Raw genomic sequence first — 21,698 nt, forward strand, 5'->3', positions numbered from 1 at the left:
GCTGTGGGAGTCGGTGGGCTTGAAATGAATATCGGTTTCTAGGTGGTTGCCCGATATGGAGACAGAGAGGTCCAGGAAGGGGAGAGAGATATTATTAGAGATGTTGGAAATCATGAGGGTATGAAAAGCGAGCACAAAGGCACTTTACCTGAATGCTCGTAGCATTCGTAACAAGGTTGATGAGTTAACGGCACAAATCATCACGAATGAATATGATTTGGTAGCCATTACGGAGACATGGTTACAGGATGGTCACGACTGGGAGTTAAATATCCAAGGGTACCAGACTATTCGGAAGGACAGACAGGAAGGTAAGGGAGGTGGTGTAGCTCTGATATTCAAGGACGACATCAGGGCGGTGCTGAGAGATGATATAGGTTCTATGGAGAATGAGGTTAAATCCATTTGGGTGAAAATTAGAAATTCGAAGAGGAAAAAGTCACTGATAGGCATAGTCTATAGGCCACCAAATAATAACATCACATTGGGGGCGGGCAATAAACAAGGAAATAACTAATGCCTGTAAAAATGGTACGGCAATTATCATGGGGGATTTTAATCTACATGTAGATTGGTCGAACCAGCTCGGTCAGGGTAGCCTTGAGGAGGAGTTCGTTGAGTGTATCCGTGATAGTTTTCTTGAACAGTATGTAATGGAACCGATGAGGGAGCAAGCTATCCTAGATCTGGTCCTGTGTAATGAGACAGGAATAATTAATGACCTCATAGTTAGGGATCCTCTTGGAAGGAGTGATCACAGTATGGTTGAATTTAGAATACAGATGGAGAGTGTGAAGATAAAATCCAATACCAGGGTCCTGTGCTTGAACAAGAATGAGGGAGGACTTGGCTAAAGTAGACGGGAAACAAAGATTTTATTTGTGGGACAGTTGACAAGCAGTGGAGGACTTTCAAAGCAATTTTTCAAAGTGCTCAGCGAAAGTATATTCCAGTGAAAAGTGTAAAAAAAGGGGTAATCTGCCATGGGTGTCTAAAGAAATAAGGGAGGCTATCAAATTGAAAGAGAAGGCATACAAAGAGGCCAAAAACAGCATGAAACTAGAAGATAGGGAAAACTTTAAAGGTCAACAGAAAGCCACAAAAAGAGCTATAAAGAAAAGTAAGATAGAACATGAGAAAAAACTAGCACAGAATATAAAGACAGACAGCAAAAGTTTCTATAAATATATAAAACGAAAAAGAGTGGCTAAAGTAAATGTTGGCCCTTTAGAGGATGAGAAGGGGAATTTAGTTATGGGATATGATGAAATGGCCGAGGCATTGAACAGGTATTTTGTATCGGTCTTCACAGTGGAGGACACTAATAACATGCCAGTAATTGACAAAGAGATGAAGGTAGGTAAGGACCTGGAAACAATCATAATTACGGAAGAGGTAGTGTTGGGCAAGCTAATGGAGCTAAGGATTGATAAGTCTCCTGGCCCTGATGAATGCATCCCAGGGTACTAAAAGAGATGGTGGGAGAAATAGCAGGTGCACTGGTGGTAATTTTCCAAAATTCGCTGGACTCTGGGGCAGTCCCAGCAGATTGGAAAACAGCAAATGTGACGCCACTGTTTAAAAAGGGAAGTAGACAAAAGATGGGGAATTATAGACCTGTTAGCTTAACTTCTGTAGTGGGGAAGATGCTTGAGTCTATTATCAAGGAAGAAATAGCAAGGCATCTTGATAGAAATTGTCCTGTTGGGCAGACGCAGCATGGGTTCATGAAGGGCAGGTCATGCTTGACAAATCTTTTGGAATCTATGAAGACATTACGAGCGAGGTGGACAATGGGGACCCAGTGGATGTGGTGTACCTAGATTTCCAAAAGGCCTTCGACAAGGTGCCGCACAAGAAGCTACTGCATAAGATAAGGATGCATGGTGTTAAGGGTAAAGTATTAGCATGGATAGAGGATTGGATGACTAACAGGAAGCAAAGAGTGGGGATAAATGAGTGCTATTCTAGCTGGCAGTCAGTGACTAGTGGTGTGCCTCAGGGATCGGTGTTGGGACCGCAATTATTTATAATTTATGTAGATGATTTGGAGTTGGGGACCACGTGTAGGGTGTCAAAGTTTGCAGATGACACTAAGATGAGTGGCAGAGCAAAGTGTGCAGAGGACTGTGAAACTTTGCAGAGGAACATAGATACATTGAGTGAGTGGGCAAAGGTCTGGCAGATGGAATACAACGTAAATAAATGTGAAGTCATACATTTTGGTAGGAGTAATAGTAAAAAGGATTATTACTTGAATGGTAAAAAGTTGCAGCATGCTGCTATGCAGAGGGACCTGGGTGTCCTTGTGCATGAATCACAGAAGGTAGGTCTGCAGGTACAACAAGTAATTAGGAAGGCAAATGGAATTTTGTCCTTCATTGCTAAAGGGATTGAAATTAAAAGCAGAGAGGTTATGTTGAAGCTGTACAAGGTGCTGGTGAGGCCACACCTGGAGTACTGTGTGCAGTTTTGGTCTCCTTACTTGAGAAAGGATGTACTGGCACTGGATGGGGTGCAAAGGAGGTTCACTAGGTTGATTCTGGAGTTGAGGGTGTTGGTTTATGAGGAGAGACTGAGTAGATTGGGATTATATTCATTGGAATTCAGAAGATTGAGGGGGGATCTTACAGAAACATATAAAATTATGAAGGGAATAGATAAGATAGAAGTAGAGAGGATGTTTCCACTGGCAGGTGAAGCTAAGACAAGACAGCCTAGCCTCAAGATTAGAGGGAGCAGATTTAGGACTGAATTGAGAAGGAACTTCTTCACCCAGAGGGTTGTTAATCTATGGAATTCCTTGCCCAGTGAAGTAGTTGACGCTACTTCAGTAAACATTTTTAAAGATAAGGTAGATTTTTTTTTAACAATCAAGAAATTAAGGGATACGGTGAGAACGCGGGTAAGTGGATCTGAGTCCACAAAAAGATCAGCCATGATCTTATTGAATGGCGGAGCAGGCTCGAAGGGCCGGACGGCCTACTCCTGCTCCTAGTTCTTATGTTCTAAAGATTAGAAATATGTCCTTTTTGTATGCTCGCTCCATGAAGAGCTACAAATGCAAAACTACCCAATACCTCAAAACATACTTGCTGCTTGATTTTAAATACATTATCACATTTACTCTATGTTCACGGCATGTCGTGATTATTTCACCAGTTACTAATTTGACTTTGTATGACACTTACCCCACTTGTTGTGTCATCTCCATTCTGATATCGTTGAATCTCAGAAACAGAATTAAGGTAAGTACGTAATCCGTTGCTCATGTTTGCAAAGAGAGTTCTTGCTTCATCATCTGCTCTGCTTTCCAATGCCTCCATTATCAGCTTTTGCCTCTTACCTTCACACCTCTTATCATATTCATACTTGTAATGATGATACCTCATTCCACACCAAGGACAGCGACTACAACAGTACAGGGAAAGCAGAATGACCAGGAATCCACAAATTAACAAGCCGCCAATGAACTGTTAAGGAGTGGGTGGAAGAGAAAAGAAAGCGATTTGAACAACAATCATTTACCAGACCTGTCACATTGCTCTGTCACTGAGCCATACCCTTTGCTGTCAAATAACATTTCCAAGAATATGTGGCTAAAAGCTGAGAAAAACTTCTTTTCCTACAGTGGGAACGTCAACTGTAACTCGCTTTGAGATCCAAGATACTCTTTATATTTACATGCCCAATCAGAAAGGATTGTTTCTACACATATCCAACTGCCTGAAAAACCCAGCTGCTTCCTATTCAGCACTTCTCGTGTACACCTATTTTCTGATGCCTCTCCTAGCAATACATCTTCTCCATTGTTAATAGTAACCAAAAACCTGTGGACAATAAAACTTTCTGTTTCTAGTGGCATTTCTAGTTTGTTCTCTGATGATTGTGTTTGTCCACGCTTTAAACATTCAGACAATCATTTAATTTGCTGGTAGCTTTCGCTGTTTTTCTCCAGAGTTCACATCTCTCCACTCACTGCTCATCCTGGTAGGAATGTTACTTTAGCGCCGACTCTTATTCATAGACCTTTGTGATAAAAAATCCTCATCCTTTACATTGGTATTACTGCGTCTATCATCATCTAGTCCCTTATTTACTATAACCTGGTCCTCATAATGGTCAACCATAATGTTCAAGTGCTGCAAGTGTAAAGTCAATCCTGGTTAACCTTGATGAATGTCCCTTAATGATTTGATTACCATGTCGGAGAATTGCTGACTTTCCATCACACTTTATCCATTTTACCCAGACCTTCTGGTATTTCTAAACCTCTCTTTTATGGTGCACTAAAATCTCAGAATTAACATTTATCTCTGAAGGCTTGCTGAATTTTCTTTGAGACTTAATGTCTTTGTTGTGAGTTGTGACCTTCAATATAAAGCTATCCTCATCTGGGACAGATATGAATCTGATTTTGACAATATATATGAGTATACAAATAGAATATGTGTATGGATAGACCTGACTGCATATGACAGTGTGCATCTCTCATCAAATGTGTGTATGTATAAGTGAAATATAATTTTATTCTTAATCACGATGTGTGTATGGATGAGTGAGAGTGTGAGATAGCATGCATGTATGACAGAATGAGCATGCATGCATATGTGGATGTGTGTATTTCTGAGTAAAATTGAGAATGCATGTGGGTGGATGTAATTGTATGTGAATCTGAGTGTGCAATTAATTTCACATTTTCATCATCCCAAACCTCTCCCAATGCCTGCCGCAGATCCAAATCATACTCTTACATTCTTTTCAACTTTTGCCATATTTTCAACTTATGCCATCCTTTAAGCAATGACTCTATGTCCAAAGTTCTCTCACTGTGTTAGGCTCAGTGCCTATTCATTTCACCCCTTCCTGTTCAAATCCCTTTATCCTAATACCCGATCCACTCACAATGTTGAAAAGACCATAGGCAAACATCACTAAAATTAATTTACTGACCTACAATGCGTTATTCTTACTCATTGACATGCCAAGCATTCATGAGGACTTTTTTTTTAAGTAAAACTAAATGCCCTTTCTGAAAAGGACAATGTTTACTTAAAGATGGCTGTCACAGGTCACCTGACATTTGGATCTGTTGAGGTGGCCAAGGTTTTGGAAGCATCTAAAATAGACAAGCCTCGGCAACATTGTGGACTGGCATAACTGTCATTGTCAAGGCTTAGCCAAAAACAGTAAGGCCAACAAATTGTTCTATGTGCTGATTCTAGGTCTGCCAGATAACAAAGGACAGCTGATGAACTGATTATACAAGAGGATATGTTAAAGATTGCTATCTTCCTCTATTGGTGGTAATTCTGATCATGAAGTCAAAACTATTTTGTTAATATAAACAGATTACTGTTGTCGATTACTTTTCAGTTGTGTATCAATGGCCAATTGCATAATTGAACATTTGAAAACCTCTTTTTCTAAAAAAAAAGTCCTGATGTTGCAGCACTCAACAGAAGCAACAACAGAAGAATTATCACTGCTGAAACCAGGCTGTTCAAAACAATAAACAAAAACGAGAATTGCTGGAGAGGAAATCGGAGGAAGGGTCACCGGACCTGAAACGTTAATTGATTTCTCTCCACAGATGCTGTCAGACCTGCTGAGCCTTTCCAGCAATTTCTGCTTTTGCTTCTGACTTCTAGCATCTGCAGTTCTTTCAGTTTTACTGTTCAAAATGATTCTCTATTTTCCTGGAAAAGGAAAGTGGACATTCAGGTATTATTACGGGATGTGTTCATAGGAACCCCACACTGTGGAAGCAAGCCATTCAGCCCATCGACCCTTTGAAGAGCATTCCACCCTATCGCTGTAAGTCTGCATTTCCCATGCTGATCCACCTAATTTACATGCTATAGGTGTGTATAACATTAAACAATCTTAACCAAGGAGTAAAAGGAAGAAAAACTGGGATTAGGAGGTTCAGTCTGTGTCTGTTCCCTCTCTGCAAAACTTACCATCTTCAATTGCTTTAGACACAGTTAGCAGTCCCATCTTGAAACATGCAGGCCAGAAAAGCCAGGATTGGAAATGAAATATTGCATCATAACATATTCAATAAAGTTACAGACGAAAATAGTAATGTGGAGTATCTGTACTTATTTACGATGACATAATGGCAGTAATTATAGAGATGCAGTAATTAACAAGAGAGAAAGTCAAATACTATAAATAGAAATGAAAATTCAGTTAAGGATTTATCAACCTCATATTGTAGTCGACATTCCCTTTGCTATTTGAAGGGAATAATAGGAAGAAATATGCAGACCAATTAAAGAATTGAGTACGAAACAGAATCTTGTGGGGGTTGGCATTTTCAACTACCCTGAAAATAATTGAATAGAAGATATACATCCATTGACTCCATCTACACTTCTCACTGCCTTGAAAAGGCAATCAATATCATCAAAGACCTCTCCCAACCCAGTTGTAATCACTTCCAATCTCTTCTGTTAAGCAGAAGATACAAACCCTTAAAGACATGTCCCAACAGGTTCAAGAACAGCTTCTTCCCTGCCGTTATTAGACTTCTGAATGGACCTCTCAAATTTCACATCTTATGTTGATCTTGCTTTTTGTACACCATCTCTGCAGCCTTAAGTTTGTATTCCTCACTGTTCAATCACCCTATCATCTCTGTATGGTATGATCTGGCTGTACTGCATTCAAAACAAAACTTTTCACTGTACTTAGTAACGTTTCAAAATAAATCAAGTCAAACATAGACAGCAGAGGAGAGCTGTCCAAAGACTCTTGAAGAGAAGTCAAAAATCAATATGGTAAATATTAACTATGAAAGTAAATTGCTAAAAAATATTAAGCAAAATATGGGATAAAGACAACATAAAGCTATAGATAATGATAAAGAAACACCACAGATATTAAATTGTTGCTACAGACTGAATTTTCCTTTTTTTGATAAAATGACATTTTCAGTGAGTCTCATGGAAGCTTTCCTGATTGGGTCCTGTTCACATCATTCATTATGCTTTTGGGTTCTTTGGTAATCTGCTCATGCAACACATGGTCAGCAGAGGCTGATGTGCTCACCAGTGTTGGGACCGACTGGTATTCACAGCATGGACGCTGACGTGACAATGTTCCAAATCCTATAAACTATGAAGTGCTCATCTGACTATGTTATTCTACTGCAATGCCACATAGCAAGGCTGGGAAAGAAATGCTGGACCATAGTTTGTACCTACAGGTCTCAGTCAACAGGCTATTGGAGAAGGGGAATAGTTCTCTTTCCTCAGGACCGCCAACAGAAATTATGGAACCAGACACTGTCAACCTGGTTAGAGATAGGCCCACATGTCAGTGCTGTCTCCAGAGTGGTATGAAAAGAAGGTTGACAACATTGTGCACTTTTCAAGGGTACGTACTACCTCACACTCACTCTGCCACTTTGGACAACTCATACCAAAGCTCCAGCTCTATCATGGTTGCACACAGCATCTTCCTTCAATAGCACTCACCCACCTTAACCTCCCACTCCAATAGGTCTTTGCACCATCTTACTCTATGGGCACACTTCTGGAGTTGAGAAGGTTTGGCTTATGAGGAGAGGTTGAGTAGGCTGGGACTGTACTCATTGGAATTTAGAAGAATGATGGGGTATCTTACAGAAACATATAAAATTATGAAGGGAATAGATAAGATTAAAGCAGGGAGGTTGTTTCCACTGGTGGGTGAAACTAGAACTCGGGAGCATAGCCTCAAAACAAGAGGGAGCAGATTTAGCTGGAGTTGAGGAAGAACTTCTTCACCCAAAAGGTTATGAATCTGGAATTTCCTGCCCAGTGAAGCAGTTATAGCTACCTTGTTGGATGTTTTTCAGACAAAGATGGATAGATTTCTCAACAATAAAGGAATTAATGGTTATGTTGAGCGGGTGGGTAAGTGGAGCTGAGTCTGTGAAAAGATCAGCCATGATCTTATTAGGGTAGAGCAGGCTTGAGGAGCCAGATGGCCTACTCCTGCTCCTATTTCTTACATTCTCATGTTCTTATGACTTCTCCCGCTCTTGCACAACCACTAACTATTAATTCACTTCATCTCAATCATTCCCTCCCTTTATCTCATTTCAGAAGAACTTTTTTATTTTTCATTCTCCCTTGGGATGTGGGAATCACTGGCTGAGCAGCGTTGGTGGGGATGATGTCCTCTTGAACTGCTGCTATCCATTAGATGTGGATACACCCACAATGCCATTCGGTAGGAATTCCAGGGTTTTGACCAAGTGATAGAGAGGGAATAATTATACATTTCTAAGTCAGCGTGGGAAATTTGCTGGTCATGGTATCTGCTGCCCTTGTTCTTCTAGATGTAGTGGGTGTGAATTTGGAAGGTGCTGACTAGGGAGCCGTGGTGAATTTCTGCAGTGCATCTTGGAGATGCTGCGACCAAGGGTTGGTAATGGAGGGAGTGTTGTGGATGTGGTTCCAATTAATAGAGCTGCTTTGTCCTGGATGAAATCAAGTTTCTTGAGCATTTTGGAGCTGCACTCATCCAGGCAAGTGGGGAATATTCTGTCACACACCTGACTTATCATAAAATCATAGAATCCCCTCAGGATGGAAACGGGCCATTTGGCCCATCAAGTCCACTCCGATCCTCCAAAGAGCATCCCACCCAAACCCATTCCCCTACCCTATCCCTTATTATGCCTTGTAGCTGTTGCTGAGGTTTTTGGAGAGTCAGGAGGTGAGTTACTCACTGCAGTATTACTTGCCTCTGACCTGCTATTGTAAGCATAATTTTTATATGGCGGGTGCAGTTCAATTTGTGATCAAAGGTAACCTGCAGAATGTTGATAGTGGGGGATTAAGTGATAGTAATGCCATTGAATGTCAAGGGACAGAAGGTGGATTGTCTCTTGCTGGTGGTCATTGTCTGGCATTTATGTGGTATGAATGTTACCTGCCACTTGTCAGCCCAAGCCTGGACATCGTGGATTTAATTAGAATTATAGACTTTGCTATATTGTCCCATGTACTCGCATGAGTTCAGTGAAAAGTTTACAAAACCACTTATGGTGCCATCTTAGATACAAAGGTGCAGATTCTTATGTACAAATTCTTAGGAAAAAATTAGAAAAGTAAAGAAATAAAAAGTCAAGCATTAGAGAGCTTTGTGCCATCTTAGGTACAAAAGTACAAAATCCTAGGAAGGAATCAGAAAACTAAAGAATATAACGTTCAAAATAATAATTCTTCCAACTGAGTCCTCACCGGCATTCACCTCCAGACAGTGCAGTTCAGTTTGTGATCAAAGATAACCTCCAGAATATTGATAGTGGGGGATTTAAGTGATAGTAATGCCATTGAATGTCAAGAGGCAGTAGGTGGATTGTCTCTTGTTGGAGGTGGTCATCACCTGGCTGGCTGAGGAGTCCTACTCTGCTGCCATCTTGGACAGCTTCAGTATCTGAGGAGTCATGAATAGTGCTGAACATTGTGCAATCATCGGCAAACATCCCCACTTCTGACCTTATAATGGAGGGAAGGTCATTGATGAAGCCGCTGGAGATGGTTGGGCCAAGGACACTATCCTGAGAAACACCTGCGGAGATGCCCTAAAACTGAGCTGACTGACCTCCAATCACCACGACCATCTTCCTACATGTCAGAATTGACTCTAACCAGCGGAGTGTTTACCCCCGAGTCCCATTGATTCCAGTTTCTCTGGGGACTTTTGATGACACATTTAGTCGAATGCAGCCTTGATATCAAGGGCTGTCACTCTCACTTTATCTGTAGAATTCAGTTCTTTTGTCTGTGTTTGAACCAAGGCTGTAATGAGGTCAGGAGCTGAGTAGCCCTGGCGGAACCCAAACAGGGTATCACTGAGCAGGTTATTGCTGAGCAGGTGCTGCTTGATAGCACTTGACACCTTCCATCGAGAGTAGACTGATGGTGCGGTAATCGGAATTCAAACACGTGTCAGGTGTAAGAAGGTTGCACTGGGATATTGGAGTCGATGCTGGATTTTTTTCGTTAATGCCTGGTCGCTCCAAGAGGAGGCTCCTGAGGTATGGGAATGATCCAGAGGCTCTCCATGGATTTTGATTGGACGTGAAGAGGGGGAGGGGATGGTGCTGTGTGGCAGGCATGGGCTAGCAGACAACGTTTGCTTTGTGAATGTTTGGTCAGTGGTCAGTTCTCTCATATGCCACAGTGAATGTGTCGATGAGGGTTTGTGGCTCAGACTGTGAGCGTGCGCGCACACGAGTGCATCTTCAACATACTGCAGCTCAATGACAGTGGTCTTGGTTCTGGCCTGGAGGCCATGACGGTGACAAACTTCTGCTGGCAGGCGAATTTGAGGAGGATATTCCTGAACCCCTCATGGTTGACAGTCAAAGTTTTTTGCGAGATTGAAGAAGGCCATGGGCAGTGGTTGGTGCTATTCCTTGCAGTTTTCATGGATTTGTCGCACACCAAATATCACGTCCATTCTGCCTCCAGATGGGCAGAAGCCGCATTGTAACTCGGGAAGGAGCTTTTCAGCCCCTGGAAGGCAGTAGTTGAGGAGGATTCTCACCATAACCTTTCCTGTAGTGCATGAGAGAATTCCTCTGTACTGTCCACAATCAGACCTACCTCATTCTTGAAGATGGTCACAAATATGGCATTCTCTGAGATCTCCCAGCATGCTCTCTTTCTTCCAGTCAAGGGCAATGAGTTCATGGATACTGTCAAGGTTTCTCATATTTTAGTGCTTCAGTGGGGATTCCATCCACTCATTGCAAAGTCAGAGTGGGAATGTGGTAGCAGAGAGAAGATGGTGGCACTTATACTCACAAGCAGCACAAAAGGTTTTTTTCAGCCTCTGTAGGCAGCGCTGCATGTTTTGCCAGACAGCAGATTCTGCACTGACCCAGGTAACTACTTTAGACAAGGGCTGGCAGCATTTCATGCTATGTTTTTTTGGTCCCAGCATCGACCAGGCCTTCCAGCTCTGCTGAACAAAGCTTGGTATGAGAAAGGCACTGCAGAGCCCAGATGCATATTTCATGAGGTGAGCAGTGGTGATTTAGTTAAGCAAGGCTTCCAGGACTCACAAAGTGAAACATTCCGTGAGGTTTCCTGAAAGCTACAATGGCAGAAATACGGAGAGATTCAGCCCAACGCAGTTCAAAATGCTGCGGTCGTTGCTGCTGTTGAGGCATGTTTTCCCTTCCAGTATTCAGTTCAATGTCACCCTCTGGTTACTACATCAGGCTAAAGCTGTGGACGTGAAAGTCCGTGTCCTGCTAAAGCTGGGCAGAATGCATCTTCTCACACAAAATGTTTCCGCTTTCACAGAGTCACAGAATTGCTACAGTGCAGAGGAAAGCAATTTGGCCCATCATGTCTGTGACAGCTGAATGAACAACATCAATTTGTGCCCCTCCCTTGCCCTTTCGCTATCACCTATTATTACGATTTAAATGGATATCTCATGCCTCACTTGGACTTGCCTCCACTATATTCACGGGCAGTGCATTCCAGATCTGAACAATGTGTGAAGAAGCGTTTTTTGCTACACCACATTTACTTTTTTTGCCAATCACACTAATTTTATGCCCCCCAACGTTCTTGATACTTTTCACAAGCAGGTGAAAACTCAGGAATTGAACTGAATCAATTGTGGATTCTAAGGCATTCAAAGGCTGGGAGTTCTTCAGTGAGTAACTCACCTCGTGACTCCCCAAAGCCTGTCCATCATTTACAAGGCATAAGTCAGAAGTTTGGTGGAATATTCCCCGCTTGCCAGGGTGAGTGTAGCTCCAACGGTACTCAAGAAGTTCAAACCCAGGATAAAGCAAACTGAGGAACTGATCATTGATTTCAGAAAGAAACGAGGAAAGCACAACCCCATCTATATCAACGAAACTGAGGTTGAGAGGCTGAAGAGTATCAAGTTCCTCGGAGTGACGATAACCGACAACCTGTCCTGGACTTCCTACATAGATGTGACAGTCAAGATGGCACAACAATGCCTCTTCTTCCTCAGGTGGCTCAGGAAATTTGGCATGTCCACAAGGACCCTCACCAACTTCTACAGATGCACCATTGAAAGCATGCTGTCCAAGTTCATAGTGGCCTGGTATGGCAACTGCTCTGCCCAGGACCGTAAGAAACTACAGAAGGTGGTGTGCACAGCCCAGACCATCACAGAAGCCAACCTTCCATCCATGGACTCCATTTACATGGCTCGCTGCCACGGAAAGGCTGCCAACATCATCAAAAACCCATTGCACCCTGGTCATGGTCTCTACAACCTCTTCTGTCAGGCAGAAGATACAGAAGCCTGAACGGACACACGAGCAGGTTCAGGAACAGTTTCTTCCCAGCCATTATTAGTCTGATGAATTGACTGTCTAGCCTCAAATAACGCTAATCTTGCTAACGTTGATGTCACTAGTGCACGCCCCGTGCAATATAAACTGTATGCCTCTGTCTAAGTCTTTTTGATCTGTACGTCCTTTGCTTGCTATGATCTGACTGAACTACTCATAAACAAAGCTTTTTACTGTACTTCGGTACATGTGACAATCAATCAATCAATAAATCAATTGATGGCATCCCTTGCACCATCTTAAACATTCAGTCCCTTTGCTACAGTGGCAGAGGGGTGTACCATCTTCAGGGTACTTTATAGTAAATCACCAAGGTTCCTCTGAAACTATCTGCCAAACACTTGACTTCTAAAATCTAAAAGGATAAAGGGCAGTAGGTGGAAATGAATGTGCAACTTCCCCTCCCAAGTCACACATAAGCCTGAGTCAAAAATAGATCACAACACCTTCGGTGTAGCTGGGTCAAGATCCAGGAACCCCCGCTCATGAAAGCACTGTGGATGTCCTGAGACACTGTGGACTGCAGTAGTTCCAGAATGGAACTCACTACCTGCAGGGAAGTTTGGGATGTGCAATAAACACTGATCCGGCCAGTGATATCCACGTCCCTTCAACAAATTTTAAAAAGAACTGCACACGTTATTCTAGATGAGGTCTAACTGGTGCCTTACACAGATTCAGCATGAACTCTTTGCACTTGCATTGATTAAAACCTAAGGTGCTGTAGGTTTAATGAACTTATTTCTGTACCTATCCTGTCACCTTTAATGACATATGCACTGACACATCCAGGTCTTTCTGCTGCTACACTCTTTATGGTAGTAAGCTTTACTTTATTTTTTTTTAACAAACAAAGTAGATAGGAGAAAAGGTCAGCCACTTGACCCAATAAAACTACTCCACCATTGAATATGATCAAGTTGGGTCATAGCTGATCTCTCCTGTTCTTGCTAACAAAATGAATCACCTCACACCTTCTCCACTTCATCTGTCAACTATTCGCCCATGCCACACCTTATCAATATACTTTTGAAGTTCTACGCTGTCCTCCTCATAGGTTCCAATATATTAGGACTAGAAAGGCTGGTAGTACCCACACCGGGGATCTCCAGTACAACTCTTCAGCCAACTGAAAAATATCCATTGCCAATCTCTGTTTCCTACCACTCCGCCAATTTTGCATCCACATAGCTACTGACCTTCTTATTCCACAATCTATATTTTTTCTTCACATTTGCTGTGTGGCAAATTTATTAAACGTCTCTGGAAGTTCATGTGCACTACATCAACAGTATTACCCTCATCAACCTTCTCTTCAAAGAGTTCCAGCAAGTTAGATAAACATGACTGTGCCTTAAGGAATCCATGCTCGTTCTCCCTAGTAAATCCACATTTGTCCTATGCCTATTAATTCAATTCTTATATTTCTCATTTGAAACACAAGAGCACAAGTATTAGAAGCTATACCAGGCCATTTCATCTCTTGATCCTGTCCCACCATTTGGCTGATCTGATCATAGCTTCAATTCCACTTTTCTGCTCATCTCCCACAATCTTGAGTCTTTCATCAATTCAAAACCTATCGAGCTTAGCCAGGACTATTTGCAAATCCCCACTCTCCACTGCTTTCTGGGTAAGAGAATTGCACAGAGTAATGACTAACTGTGAGAAAAAAATGTCTCCTCAGCAGAATTTTAAAATGGAAGATTTCCAAGTTTTAAACTGTCCCCCCATTCGAAAATCCATCATAAGGACAACATCTGTTCAGTTCCCACCGTGTTGAATGCCTTTAGAACCTTACATGCTTTCATACAATCTCCACTTATTCCTCTAAACTGTAAAGGATATCAATGCAAGCTGCTCAATGTTCGTCCCAAGTTAAATCCCTCATCCATTAAGCCTTCTCTGAAATGTCTCAGGTAAACTCCAGATGTTGACTTCACCAGAGCAACATTTTATACTCACTCCCACTTGCAATAAGTGACAACACTTCCTTTGTCATTTTTCTTGTTCATTCATGAGATGTGGGCTTTGCTGGTTAAGGCCAGTATTTATTGTCCATCCTTAATTGCCCCTAAAGGATGCTAGTAAACCAGATGGAACCTTTGGACAATTGTTTCATGGTCATCATTAGACTCTTAACTCTAGATATTAATTGAAATCAAGGTCCACCATCTACCATGGCTGGATTTGAACCCAAACATTATCAGGTTCTCTGGATTAATAGGTCTAGCAATAATACCACACCATCACCTGCAATTCTTCATCCCTTGTTGTATTGCTGAAATATTGTCCATCTCTAAACCGCTCTCATTCTCAATGCCTCTGGAAGCCAGCTTCATGGGCTGGGAGTTATGGAGCACTGCTTTCCCTGCAACTTGGCGAAAAGGTCAGAAAGAGGCCAATGACTGAATGATGGCTGATCTTTAGCCATATTACATTCAGCAGGGGTATCAACTGTCAGACCCTCTGCCTCCTATCTGGGAAGGATGTCTCATGTTTGAGAAGGGTCTGAGAAAGTTCTCAGGAAGGGTCACTGGACCTGAAATGTTAACTCCGTTTTTTTCCTTCACAGATGCTGCCAGACCTGCTGGGCTTTTCCAGCAACTTTGTTTTTGTCTCATGCTTGCTGCCTATCTCTCCAATTAGTTACCAGCTCTATCGTCTGACCAGACAAGCTTCGAGCAGTGACCGCTGCTGAGCCTAAAGATAACCCATGAAGAAGATGATGTTATAGAAGCCAGACTTCAGGTAAGTCAAGTTATTGGGGGAAGGGGTTGGTAGTAGAGCCCTGACTGCAGCGATATAGTGCCAACCCTTCTGTAGTAGCTGTGAGACTATGAGATTCAGCATCAATATCTTAACGTGATTAAACATAATCCAGGAGATGTTAACTCAGTTAGATTTCATTAATTAACTCCCAGAGCCTAAGGATCCAGATAAATGGGATGGATAGTTTGCAGTCACAGGCAGATACCAATATAGGTGAAATGAAATGAGATGGGATGTTGAGATGGTGCTGCAGACTAAGTTGAGCAAGTTAACAGCAATATTTTGCAAGGTTTCGATTATTCACCCAAAGACATGCAAACAAAATGCCTTGAAGAATGTTATCTGATTTAGAAATGAGTAGGAAACTGTCTTATAGGGGGGCAAAAGCAACCAAGAGAGTTTTGGCACTGAAATCACCAGAACATTTGCCTCAGAATGGTGCAGCATTTTATTCAATTGGATCAAACATCTGAGAAACAGAAATTAAGAAATTCTTCCTGGTAACTGTGCTACCATTGCTACAGAATGAATTAAATATGGCTTCTCTGGTTTTCATTATGTCAGTGACAAGACAAATGAGACCATTTTCAGTACCTACAATGCGCCTTCTTAAGTCAATGACAGTGCTTCAAGGTATAAGGGAGATAATGCAGAATGGGAGGGTATGGAAGCCTGCAGAAGGGGAGGGTCATTGGAGCACTGCATTCATGTGTGAGCATGCAGGACCACAGGGGCTATCAGTAAAGTGGAATGATGGGGTTCAGGGCACACAGAGGACATTTGGAGGCAGAGATACGCGTGGTGGGCATCCACAAGAAGGGTGTTCGCCACGAATTGCATTCCCTGCCATCACTTGTGGATTGCTAGAAGCGACCTGTAACTGCAAAATGCTAGGGACAGTGTCCACGGTGGGTGGAGTCAGTGTCAATCGATTGGCAAATGAGGAGGCTCCACTTCTGCTGGCTGTTTGGGACGAATTATAGAAGTTTATACAATAATGAGGGGTACAGTTAGGGTTAATAATAGTTATCTTCTCCCTAGGGTGGGGGTGTTCAAGACTACGGTGCACATTTTTAAGGTGAGAGGAGAAAGATTTAAAAAAGACATGAAGGGCAAATTTTTTACATAGAGGGTGGGTCATGTGTGAAATGAACTTCCTGAGGAAGTGGTGCATACGGGTACAACTAGAACATTTAAAAGACATTTGGATAAGTACATGAATAGGAAAGGTTTGGAGGGATATGAGCTAGGCAGATGGGACTAGCTTAGTTTGGGATTATGCTCGGCATGGACTGGTTGGACCGACGAGTCTGTTTCTCTGCTGTATGACTCTGTGACTGTATTACTAAAGGGGAAAATGCATCAATCCGCCACTTCAAACTGCAGCAACAATCTGTTTGTAATCATATTATGGTGCATGTGAAATGGATGAAATGTGAAAGTGCTCAGGGTTCAAATACAGGCCACTGGTAATGTCTGTCATGTCATTGGTCCTTGCAAGCTGCACATAGACAGCTCAATGAAGCAGATGGTATCACTCCTGGCTTCAAAAGAGACAGATGCTGATGATAATTGACCCAGTATGTCACTTGCAAAGGGCAAGTAATTGAATCCCTCTCTGTCTACACTGTCTAATGAATAAGGTATATTGTATCCAATGATTACTTTCTTAGTTCCAATAGGCTGAAATGGGAAGAGTGCAGAGACCATAGAGCATTCCCATATACTGTCATGTGATGACGACTCGGCCACCACAGCACCTTTGACAAGTAAGTACACAATCCTGAAGAACGAAAACTGGACACACAGACCTCAGAGTAGGGGAGCTGCAGAGCTCACTGAAAGGAGGAGAGTTTGCAGCCATCAGCTGCAGCACTGTACCCTCTCACAATAAAGAGCCCGTTGTGTTCCTTCTGTTCCCCACACAAGTTATTGTCAGAAATACGGATGGATCCAACCACTGATGGGATGTTGCTCTATAGTGTGCATTGGTGACAGAGTGGAATTAGGATGCAAAGATAGGATGTGGCTAAAGACAGGCCAAATTGGTGAACCTAGTGGTTAATCAGTACAAGAAAGTCAAATCGTGGATGTGAGAAAGTCTCAGCCATAACAACCATGTTCCACTGAGCATGTAATTGTAGCTGCTTGGTGGCGTAGTAGCTCTGTGGTTATCCCCACTGCCTCACAGCACCAGGGACCCAATTCAATTCCACCCTCAGGTGACTATCTGTGTGGAGTTTGCACATTCTCCCTGTGTCTGAGTGGGTTTCCACTGCGTGCTCAGGTTTCCTCCCACAGTCCAAGAGTAGGGTCATAGAGTTGTTCAGCATGGAGACAGATCCTTTGGTCCAACTTATCAATGCCGACCAAATGTCCTAAATTAATCTAGTCCCATTTGGACATGTACCACTAAACCTTCCCTATTCGAATATCCAACAAAATATTTTTTAAATGTTGTAATTGTAACAGCTCCACAACTTCCTCTCACAGCTTATTCCATTCACGCACCATCTTCTGCATGAAAAAATTGTCCCTTAGGTCCCTTTTAAATTTTTCCTCTCTCACCTTAAGCCTGTGCTCTCTAATTTTAGACTCCCCTACCCTGGGGAAAAGACCTTGGCGATTCACCCAATCCATGTTCCTCATGATTTTATAAAGCTCTATAAGGTCACCCCTCAGTCTCCAATTCGCCATGGAAAATAGCACCAGCTTATTCAGCTTCTCCTTACAGCTCAAACCCTCCAAGCCTGGCAATATCCTTGTAAATCCTCTCTGAATCCTTTCAAGTTACACAACATTCTACCTAGAACAGGGAGACCAGAATTGCATGCAGTATTCTAGAAGTAGCTGATCCACTATCCTGTACAGCTGCAACATGCCCTCCCAAATCCTATACTCAATGCACTGATCAATAGAGGCAAGCATACTAAATGCCATCTTCACTAAACTGTCCACCTGTGACTTCACTTTCAAGGAACTATGTACTTGCACACCAAGGTCTCTATTTCTGGCAACACTCCCCAGGACTTACAATTAAATATGTAAGTCCTGCCCTTACTTGACTTACCTAAATGCAACACCTCATATTTATCTAAATTAAACTCCATCTGCCACTCCTCAGCCCATTGGCCCATCCGGTCAAGGTCCCATTGTACTCTGAGGTAACCTTCTTCGCTGTCCACCAAACTACCAAGTTTGGTGTTATTTGCAAACTTACTAACCATTCCACCTATATTCAAATCTAAATCATTTATGTAAATGACAAAAAGCAGTGGGCCCAGCACCGATTCTTGTGGCACACCGCTGGTCACAAGCTTCCAGTCCGAAAATCAACCCTCCACCACCCCCTTGTGTCTCCTACCTCTGAGGCAATGTGCAGGTTTGTTGGATTGGCCGTGCTAAATTGCCCTACAGTGTCCAGGGTTGTGCAGGCTAGATGGATCAGTCATGGGAAATATGGGGTTACAGGGATAGAAGGGGGTGGTCTGGGTCTGGGTGTGATGCTCTTCAGAGGGTTGGTGCACACTTCATGGGCCGAATGGCCTCTTTCCACAACTGTAGGGATTCTACACTGTGCCATTACTTCGCCAGTGAAGGGGAAGCCCTGGATGCCAACACCAAGCCAGTTTGCCTACAAGTTACAGATGGTGCAGGTGCCAAGGATGTTGGTCTACTTCAGGATATCTATTGGGTGTGTGTTGTTCCAGGAATGGCATTGGAAGAATCGGACTGGCATTGGAAAAGGCCATGAAGGCAGGGCTGATAGTTAATAGGACTATAGAGTGATAAATCTGGCTGGTGCTTCCCAAAGAAAAGGTCAGCGAATCTTGATGAAATTGGCACAATCAAATCGTGAGAAGATTGAGCCAACCTTAAAGATAACAATCGTTCATCCCAAATTCTAACCGTGACATGTGGTATCTTTTCCCCCATTCTGTTCCACCATTCATGCTGAAGTTTTCAGTTACCTATCCTCCACACTCAACCCTCTCCGGATTCCTGTATCCCTCCCCTACACTAGGATTATAACGGTGTGATCACAATCGACCCGAAAGCTCTACAGTATCTGAACTATTTTCAGCTCCACTGTTTACTCAAATCAAGTATGATCACAAGCTACGTGTTGCTAAGATAATGATTGTAACAAAAACAAAGTGGCTGGAAAAGCTCAGCAGGTCTGACAAGCATCTGTGAAGGAAAAATCAGAGTTAACGTTTCGGGTCCGGTGACCCTTCCTCACAAGCCGAAACATTTTTCCTTCACAGATGCTGCCAGACCTGCTGAGCTTTTCCAGCAACTTTGTTTTTGTTGCCGATTTATAGCATCCGCAGTTCTTTCGGTTTTTATTTAATGACTGTAACAGTTGAAAATTCCTGTTGCATATTTTCCACTAAATTTGATCGGTGTAATATCAAAAGGCATGACTCACCCGCGAAAGATCACAATGATGTTGTTGTCCTTTGCTGCACCTGAAATTGAGACAAGCCTCTTTGGTCACTGTTACATTTTTCATGATCATGAAACAGGAGTAGTAACTACCATCTAAAAACAACACGGTGATCCATATTACTGATGGGAGCAATGCCTTAAAGATCAGGAAGGCGTACGTTATAAAATATTTCAAACATGCACACTTCTTTTTGTAACAGCTCCATCGAAGTTGACTAAATTGCAGCATTACGCTGACCATGAGCAACATCGCCGAAGGCAAGCAGAAAAAACAGTAGGCAAAGATTTCGTTGTCACGATTGATAGTACATGGACATGGGAGTTTAGTTTTCAAAAGCTGCTCCAATCCATAAAGGATTAGAACCAGAAAAGAGCTCCTGATCATAAAGCTTTCCTCGTTTTGCATTAATTTTTTTAGTTTCTCAAGTATTGACGGATGCATCGCGCTGATAATTGGGCAATTCACTGGAGGGCGGACAATTGCTAAGCTTCAAATGACTACAGATAAGTCGCTGGGATATTTTAAGATCCGTTAAGCTCCACCCAGGTAGATACCGAGGTCGTCAAAAAGGCTGAAATATCTACAGTGTTATCATTTGTGTCCAAATCTGCAACTCAATACTGCAAATGCATGAAGAGGAAGTGAGAATATCACCTCTTCTGCAAACTAGCACAACCCATTGGTACATTTGTGCGAAAGGCTTTGGGCGTCAATCCATGCCAGTGTCTGATCTAACACTCCTCACTTTCTTTGAGAAAAGGATCAACAGGCTGGATGTCCTTCCCCTCCAAATAAGAAGGCTGAGGTGTGATCGAACACAGATATTTAAAACGATGGCATGTTTTAATCAAGCAGTTACAGAGAGAGATGTTACCCCTTGTGGGGAAGATAAGAAGTGATCTTTCTGAGATTGTTACAGCCTTACTTCTCATTGGTTCTGGTTCCTTTGCCAAGCCTGTGTCTTTCCATTGTAGGCTCGCCCCAAGGACACTATTAGCATTGCTTCATTCCTATTCCACCTAAAAATGATTTACACCTTATGGCTGACCCGTTTCGAACTGGTCCCAGCCTGCACATGACAGTGGCTAGGGATGAGGTAACTTGCTGTTTTTAATGTGTGACCAGCTCCTGGCCAACAATAGGTATTACTTGCCTTTGCAGCAATGAAAACCTATGACTTCACTTGATTTTGATCAATTGGAAGAGAAGTAAATCCTCTCTGGCCTCTTGCACCAAACATTGCACTGTTCCATCATTGTGAAGATGATGTTTCTTCCTAGCAGTGCCCTCATTTTCCTCCTCAGAAGACTCTATTTCTGTCTGAGCTCTTCAGTCTCAATTACATCCCAACCTCTCCTACTTCAGTTGTGCAAATTGTGGAATACTAGCATTTCAATTTCATTTCAATGAGACCCATTGTCTGCTCCACTATCGACTTGCCAGGAGATGAGAAAGGGCTGTTCTAAATCTGCATCTGGTCTCAGTTGGGGTATAAGTAGTGTAGTCATCATCCATGATTGGAGAGTGAACCTACTATCTCCTAACAGTCATCCTTGAGTTACATTCATCCCTTGGGAAGAATTTGCTGGAGACTGTGAAGTCGAGTGTCTGTATGTTAAAGTGTAATGCCTTCATCCCTTCTTTGAGGCAATTGTGATCATATCACATTTGCATCCAACCCTTCCCAGGGTTGGCAATATGAAACTTGGGGACAGACACTGCCAGTCCAGTCTGAATTAGCAAACCTGGACAGTGCAGTGTTCACAGTTTTAACAACACATCTAGTACTATTGCAAATCACTTTTGATCTGTACCCTCTCAATCTTGATCCTTTGAGCAAGCAGAAGACAGCTCAAGACAGAACTGAACCAGTCTTAAAAGTATTGTGGCTACAAGAGCAGGTCAGAGGCTGTGAATTCTGAGGCAGGTAACTGTACCCCCTGTATCTATCCAGAGTTGCAAGGCAAACGTTAGGAGTGTGGTACACTGCCTGGATGAATCCAACTCCAATGACACTCGAGAAGACTGACACCATTCAGGACAACACAAAGCTAAAAACTTTGTCTGTCACACCCTTGAATATACTTAATGATCCATTGGGTCTCCTTTAGTTACTAAATC

At 42.5% G+C, this 21,698-nt stretch overlaps 1 protein-coding gene across 2 annotated transcripts in view; it reads right to left on the minus strand.

Annotated features, from left to right (window-relative positions):
* Positions 1–20,145, minus strand: part of LOC109931100 (calcium homeostasis modulator protein 5-like) — a 35,661-nt gene extending 15,516 nt beyond the window's left edge. For both annotated transcript variants that reach the window (XM_048616970.1, XM_048616969.1), the window contains exons 1-2: positions 19,557–20,145; positions 3,192–3,473 (exon numbers count right to left, since the gene is read on the minus strand). In XM_048616970.1, the coding sequence (XP_048472927.1) occupies positions 3,192–3,473; positions 19,557–20,018 (744 nt within the window). In that variant the 5' untranslated portion in view covers positions 20,019–20,145. The remainder of the gene's footprint in view (positions 1–3,191; positions 3,474–19,556) is intronic.
* Between the last annotated feature and the right edge of the window lie 1,553 nt (positions 20,146–21,698).

The sequence above is a fragment of the Rhincodon typus genome, chromosome 35, assembly GCF_021869965.1.
Source record: "Rhincodon typus isolate 14 chromosome 35, sRhiTyp1.1, whole genome shotgun sequence".
NCBI lineage: Eukaryota > Metazoa > Chordata > Chondrichthyes > Orectolobiformes > Rhincodontidae > Rhincodon > Rhincodon typus.